Below are 8,030 nucleotides of genomic sequence, written 5' to 3'. Positions count from 1 at the left end.
GTTACTGTGTGTGCTGTGTGATTCATGGGCAGGATGCAGTGAGTTGTACTAAAACAAGCTTGTCCGTGAAACAGAGAGAAAAAGAGAGGAGAAGGAGGAGGATGAGGGAGAGTGGTGCGCTGTAAATGTGCTCACTCTTTCATCAGGCAACATGGACTGGCTATCTTTAAATTAAGTCATTAATCTAAGACAAACAACCTGTCACTGCAGCACATTTAGGATTGTACACCAAGTCAGCCAACCATATGAGAAATACGAGTGCACCTGTAAAGGGAAAACACACCCTAAAACAAGACTTCACACTCTGCTGTACCAATGATTTTTGACAGCGCAGTCAATACCAGCAAACACAAACAAATGTCTCTTGGGGCCATTTGAGCATTAGGATTTGGATTGACGATGTAATCAGGAAATACTTTTTCGATTTGGTTTATAGGATAAATTTGCAGATAAATTAGTGACTGACTGAGAGATCATTGAATATTTAAGATATTACATCCAACTATAGAGCTTAAAGGTGTGAATCATGTAATGTCCTTATATCCATCATTCACTGTCTACTTTTAATCATGACATTGAAGTGAGTGCTACAAAGCTAAATTACATTTTTGGGTGGACCACCACCGTAAGAGTACTTTCATATATTTTATATATTCTGACCATGTTTCAAACCCATGTTTGTCACTAAAAATTAATTAATTCAAGTATAAGGAAATTTACAGCAAAGTGAAGGTGGTTGAATATTCATGATAAAAGACAGATCAGTGGACGCTTGTTGACGCTTGTTGTTCTAGTTAAAGGGCCAGTTCCCTTGTCACTATAACACACTGCCATGTCAGTCTTGGACATTCAAATTGTAGAATAGTTAATGCATAATTCAGCTTTATGAATTGTTCTTTCCCATGGGGTCTTTGTCTCAAACTCCAATTTCAGGTCACAATCCATGAGCTAATTAACATGACGTCACTGTACTTACGGGCCAATCAGTGAACAGGGAAGTGAAAGCTAAAAGGACAAAACAAAATGATGAAGTCATGCCATGAGACCATGCTCTGCGTCATGAGATATTGTTTCAATTCAATGTTTTAAGACTGACAAGAACTAAACCCATCCTCCACACTTATTCACAATCTTCCTATTCACTACTACATCTCATATAGATTTTGTTTACTTACACTTACTTTTATAAAGGCGGTCAGTGGGTGGGATGGGGGTGACTGGTTTGCTCGGTGGACGAGGGTGGTGGATGTGGTGCTGCTTATGTAATGCAAGTCGTAGGAGGTGTTTTGAAAAAAATTGCAGTGATCAGAAATGTCAGACTCAGCAAGCTTTTGGCACATTAGAAGATGACCTGATAACACTCAAAACCTTGTAATATCCCCCCCTCTGAAACATTAGGTACTCTTGCTTAAACAAAGAAATGTGTAAGGAAATAATAATGCCAAACTTCATTATAAATGTAAAACTGTATTTCCCATTCATTGTAAAATAAACACTGAGTTACAATACTGACTGTGGCACGCGCATAGATAACCGACATAGGAACCGCATTGTTTCAAGCCTTTGGGAAATGTGAGCAAAGCCACAGGAAGCTGAAAGACAAAGTAAATAGTAGTAAATTCTTTTACTGAAAAACAAAAAAAACAATTGGCAAGTTTCTGCTGCAATCATTCCAGCATTAAAAGGGATATAACACAAGGAATTAGGGATTGTGTTTCAAGTAGTACTTTAGGGTGGGTAACCTGCTTCCCCTTTGAGATTTGTTCTCTTCTCTTCTTTCTGCTGTTGCTCCACCACCACCACCACCTCCTCCTCTCTCACGCAGTCCTCCTCCATCTTCTTCTCTCTCTTTGCCTTTGTTGGAGTCAGCCTCTGCCTTCCTGCTGGCCTGCTTCCCTCTGTGCAATCAGAAAATATAGTTCGTTTAGCAGACACATGTAGGAGATACACAGTGTTCTTTATTAAAGTGCTACAGAGAGCTGAAACAATGCCGGATTTCTCAATTCAAATCCTACAAATATAATATTCTAATAGGATAGATCTTAGAATTTGTTCATTTATTAAATGAGTCAAGCAAATTTGTCAAACATGATTACTTTATTAGCTACAAATCAGTACTTAAATGTAATACCAAAACAAATCAATTTACACAGAAATGCCAAGATGATATTTGTATGTCACATAGTAAATGTTGTCAGGGAGGTCTGTACGCAGATGTTAGTGTTTCTTGTGTATAAAATGTTCAATATTTTGGTTTCTCCTCTGCTGTGTGACTTTGTCCCGTATAAGGGCACCATGGAATATCTTTTGCATTTGCATTAAAGCCACCACTCAGTACAGCTCTTTTTAAAGTGTTTTTCCATTTTACTACATTTTTGCTCTGTTTGTACTTATGCTTTGTTTTTGCACTGGTATATATGTCACACACACTGAGTATGAACCAGTGCGGCTCCTCAGATCCTCTGGCACGAGAGTCCTAGTAGTTCCAAAGTGCAGAACAAAAACCTTTTGGCGAGGCAGCCTTTAGTTTTTACGCTCCAAGCGTTGGAACAGACTGAGGAGGATCTGAGAGCAGCTGGAAGTGTTGAAATCACTTCAGCCTGACTTTTAACTAAGGAATTGTGTTTAGACATATTTTGCCATTTTTTAGTCAATTATCTTCTTGTATTTTCTTTTGTAACTTTTGTAAATGTTATTAATTTATTTTAACTATTCCCGTATAATATATGTATATATTGTATCCTTCTTATTGATTTTATTTGTGCCAGATTTCTTAATTCATTTTTAGTTTTTAGAATAACTTTTATTAAATACTATCGTTATACCTGTAAAATCGATTGTATTGTATTTTATTGTTATTTTTACCATTGCATTCTATTTTTAAATCTACCTTATTTAATTCTTACTCCATTCTGTCTTATTATCATCTTGTTAGTTGTCTGGGGAGCATTTTGAACTGCACTAAACTGTATGAAAGGTGCTATACAAATAAAGTTGGATTGATTGATTAATTGGTAATTTTACTTCCATGTCATTAGGGTGGCTTTTTTATTGTAATCTTTCACTGGACTGCAAATAAGCTACCTGCTGAAAATACATAAAATTTATATCATATATATTTATATAATATTGTACGCAGTCCCTTATAAATACTTACATTTTAGACACCCTCAAACAAGCTGTACCTATGTGAAGTTTATCCCGTTCCATTTTGTTATTAATTAAATTGTACAGTCATTTCTGAGGCCATAGTTTGTTTATATTATTGTGTCCATCACCTTTAAGTGTCATGCCTCACTCACCTCCTCTGTTTGCTCTCTGGTGCCCTCTGTGGCTGGGTGGAGTACTGTCTTCTTTGGCCTTCCAGCGTGGAGGACAGCTGTGGCAGTGGACAAAATTCACGAGTAATTACAGTAAGTGCAGACACATAAACATTGTGTTTAGCTGTATGCACGTGTGTATGTGTGCTTGTGTGGCTCACAGTGGGCATGAGCCAGTCACACACTGTTATGGGATAATTCAAATGTAAAGATTTGTTTCTAAAGGTACATAGAATATTGAGAGAGAAATGTAGTTGAGGTTCCTTGCAGCTGCGTCTGTGACAGCCCTGCAGGAACCAGTTTTGTTGCAGCATAAGGCAGAAAGTCCTTGACTCACTTTTTTTGGTTGAACAGAGACTCACCTATTATATAACAAGAGAGCACAGCACTACAGAATGAATGAGAAATCATAACTAGGCCTGAAAGAGAAGAGCTAGAGAGTACATCAGTCTGCTCTCTACACTGTATTGTCCTTTTGTAACACTGAACCAGCACAGCTTTTCTTCGGTGTGGTATATATTTAATATTCAATGATTAGTAGTCAATAGGTTTGGTTTGAGAGCTACTTGCTCGACTTGTTAGTAGATTCGAGCAAAACTGTTAACATGGATGAAAGGGATGCTTACCTTAGCGATTTCTGAAAGGTATGCCCGCCTCTCATCATTGGTTTTATGAAATGCCTGATATTTGAAAGAAACAGAGGTCCATTTTGTCACATATTTAACTGTCAGTAATAATCTGCTAATGGTTGTAGTGCTTGGTATGCGTTTGCTGCCTGTGTGTATTTCAGGAGGTCTTCGTGTTAATGAGCAACAGATTAGAACTTGGATTACGTGGATTGGCTGCACATGGCTGCGTGTTAAACCTTTTTTTCAACTAATATCTTGCTGTTTGTTAAGCAGAACAATAAACAAAGAGCCAAGTCGCTAAACTAAGAGCATACTGGCCTAGCCGCAGCAGTACAGGACAAAGGGTTTGGGTTCAATTTTGCATCAGTGATTGCTAAAAAGTAAAGAATGCAAAAAACAAAAATATCAGCCAAATCTTTTTCAATCCTTTGCTAATGAAGGTAATTTGTAGCTGAAATATTTATCACCTAGAAAAATGTAAAGCTGCTTGTCTGAGAAATAATAAAACTATAGACCAGCAGACATTGTGACCCTCTACACAAAATCTGTCAACTAGAACCATACCTTTCCCTCCTGTTCGATTCTGAGATGACAGTCCATCAGCTGACTCTGGAGGCCCGACTTCTCCTCAGTCAGGATCTTCAGGCGCTGTCTCAGTGTCTCCTGCCGCAAAACATTTCCATTTAATTAGCAACACTGTGTATAAAGACTGTACTGCTTCTGTCTAATTACAAATCAATTTGTACTAGAAGTACACTATGCTCTATATGAGGATCAAACAACAACAGAATACTTAATGCAAAACACATGACAGCAAAAATGGATTAGGCTCATGCATTATTCAATAACAAAATAAACGTATTAGAGCTCAGACACAGTAAGGCTAGATGGAACTTGTATGATATATATATATATATAGATATATAATATATATATAGTGTTGTGTGTGTGTGTGTGTGTCCAGAAATCATTTTTCATGTATATCTATATATATATATATATATGTGGGTTCAATTTCTTTTTTCTTCATGTGCCCCAAATTAAGCAACTGTAGTCAGTTTCAATGCATACCACCAAGACGTAACAGCAATATTCATGCATCATACCAATTTTTAAGAATCAGTGTGCATTGAATGTGGGAAAATACATGAATGTATACTAATGTATATTCAAATCATCTTAATCATTGACTGTGAAGCATTTTCATAGCACAGACATTTTCTTCACAGCAGAGGATGTTTACCACCCCAAAGTACATCTCATTAGAAGCATCAGCTGTGCTGTTTTACAGAAATCATTTTTCAGATGTGAAGCTCAAGTAGTCAGGAGCTGTGCTCGCACTGATGCCATAGACTGTATCAGAGACACTGTGAAATGTTCCAAACACTTTGGTCTAAATATTTACTCACTGCGCTAATTAAAATAACCTCTATTCTTTTCACAATCTTGCTATCACACTCACAGTGCTTCGGTCCACAATCTTGCTGTCACTCCTCGAAAACACTAATGAGCATCTGTTAGTTCTGCCTTAAGGCACACAGACACACACACATTTAGACTGTATTGTGCAACCTTTCAGCGTATAGTGTGAATCCGTGTGTGTGTGTGTGTTAAAGCATTGTAATTAGTGTGCATTACTCTCCCATGGTTTGTAATCCTGTGATTACAGTGCTGTGATTAAACTCTGGTTTGTTCAGCCTGTATCAACTGGAGGATGGAGGGCAGCTGGCATTACAATCCTCTCTGTCCTGCCTGTCCTCTCTTCATTCTGTGTCTCTGGCTCTCTCTGCTGGTAAACTCAACTCACTAAATGGCACCGATACAACAAAACAGATCAGATAGAAAATGAACATGTTTGCACTCACTACTGGCATGTCGTCATAAGATCGGATGGAGGCCAGTCGATCTGTGAAAAACAAGAGAAAGTGCGCGAGCATTGTGTGAGCACGCATTAAAATACAAACTCGCTTGAGATGGGTGAATATATGATTAATTTTGTAACATGTTGTTGTCATCAGGGGCAGTGCGTTCATGGGATGTTGCTAAACACCCCATACTTTTATTTACAGATTTGTTTTGGCATTTTATGCTTTATTAGACAGTGTCAGCTGGAGAGATGGACAGGAGAGACAGGGGAGGGAGAGAAGGGACGACATGGGATGAATGTCCAGCTCTTGGAACTCCATTTGATTATATTACTAATGTAAATTTGACCAAACCGAACTAAACATTGTACACCGACCTCTTAATTCAACATTTAACATGAATGGCCTATTAATGGCCTGCATGAAAATACTGTTACACTATTATATCATCGTTTATATGATTCACACCTTTGGAACATAAATGGTGGTGTCGATGAAAGAGTACTTGAGTTCATCGGACTGGGCTGTGGGGGTACGTCTAATAAAACAAGGTTGGGGACCCACTGCCCCTCCAGTGGAGAAAACACGATGCAGGCTGCCCCTCACATGCTAGAAAATTAGCTGAAGCCTGTGAACTTACCCATGGGGTTTCCTCGTAGGTCCTCCAGTCTCTCGTGAATGAGTGACGTCTGTCTTTCCAACTGTCCATTTAGCTCTATCTGTGTTTCATACCTTGTCTTCCACTCATTTCCTGGTGTGTAAGAATAAATAGAAGAAAACTGCCACACTATGATCACATTACAGACAACACTGGAGGGTCACTGGCCTGATATAACTAAACCAGTGGATACCAGCAGGTATAACCAAGTCTTTTGTTGGGTAACATCTTGCCACTGTAGGTAAAAGTTGCAGACTTGGGTTAAATTATAGGCTATAATTATGTATTATAAGATATACTTAAATTTGATCTCACCTTCCCCATCAACACTGTGCAGTCTTTCTTGCAGTTCACACATGGTGCTCCGCAGATCAGAGACTGACTCTTCAAGCATTTCTCTATGATCAAGAGCCAGACAATGCTACTCTTTCAGTAGGAAATAACATTTAATCTCCCCTGTAAGTAATAATACATTCATGCCAACTCACTTCATTTCTCTCTCTTGTTCAAGTTCCGCCCGCAGTCGTGCCGAGTCGTACTTGCTGTAGTCGCTGTCTCCTGTCATGTTTCTGAAAAACTGTCATCCATTAAAGGAAAAGTTTGTTCCACGGGGTTTCCATGGAGACCCACGCTTCCGTCTAGCCTCGAACGTCATGGCGCAGCCGCAGATTTGCGGGAGGTTCGAAAATAAAATAATGCTTTTTGGAAATACTGGCACAACTCCACCCACTTCTGTCTCCCTCCTCTTGGAAAAATATGTTTTTCTAATGTTCCTCGAAATAATAAGAACATTCGTGCCTTGTTTCAGAAAAAAAATAAATTTTATTGTGTTTTATTGTTTTATTTTGTAAACGACATCGACTGGAAAACAGTTTGGATGATTCCTCACAGATACCTGATAATAAACAGGGTGAAAGTTCAGAATAATTCATAGATATTACCCTGCTTATCATTACATGGTTCAATTTAAAAGAGACATCAATACAAACTGTTCTTTTTGTGAAGACCACCCACAAGCTGTTTTGCACCAGAACATTTTGGCAAAAAACTTCACCAGATTCCATCATGACATATTTATAAAGACTTTGCCTTAATTTTGTGGGAGAATGTGGGTTTTTTGCTTTTTTATAGAAAATTTCAAAGTAAAGAAAAATAATTGAATATAGGCTTATGGATTAATACGTTCCATTAATCAAATTTTTATTTAACTTTTGTTTGCAAATTCCCAACATTCATAAATTGTTCAATTCAACAAGTAAAAAAAATAAATTTTGTAACCTTTTTTCTTCCATGAAGTGGGTGGCCAAATTATAATATTAATTTTGATTTCCTGGCTGCCCAACAAAAAAAAAGGCAGTTTTAAAACTGTCCAACAATGGTTTCCCTCTTTCCTCTTTGTTTAAATAACATAAAAGCTTCCCCTGGCAAAGTTTTTTTTTATTTTCACTTTTGTTTTTGTATTATTAATGTTTGTATATTGGTTTAATTTATATATATAATGATATATATTATTATTATAGCCTATAATACATCGGTAAGTCCACATTGAAAATTGTAA

The 8,030-nt window shown here is 37.6% G+C and overlaps 1 protein-coding gene across 1 annotated transcript; it reads right to left on the bottom strand.

Annotated features, from left to right (window-relative positions):
* Positions 1–1,424: 1,424 nt before the first annotated feature.
* On the bottom strand, positions 1,425–7,089 carry ccdc169 (coiled-coil domain containing 169). Its single transcript, XM_035667054.1, has 8 exons — positions 6,961–7,089; positions 6,788–6,870; positions 6,455–6,565; positions 5,815–5,855; positions 4,514–4,612; positions 3,947–4,000; positions 3,303–3,379; positions 1,425–1,898 (listed from the first exon to the last, which is right to left on the bottom strand). Exons 1-8 carry the CDS (start codon positions 7,035–7,037, stop codon positions 1,703–1,705), a joined length of 738 nt encoding a protein of 245 aa, XP_035522947.1. The 5' UTR covers positions 7,038–7,089; the 3' UTR covers positions 1,425–1,702.
* Between the last annotated feature and the right edge of the window lie 941 nt (positions 7,090–8,030).

Source organism: Morone saxatilis, unplaced genomic scaffold (genome assembly GCF_004916995.1).
Source record: "Morone saxatilis isolate NCDOM2014 unplaced genomic scaffold, NCSU_SB_2.0 Contig20, whole genome shotgun sequence".
Lineage (NCBI taxonomy): Eukaryota > Metazoa > Chordata > Actinopteri > Moronidae > Morone > Morone saxatilis.
Note: the sequence above shows the minus strand (reverse complement) of the source record. Positions and strands in the feature narration are given on the sequence as shown.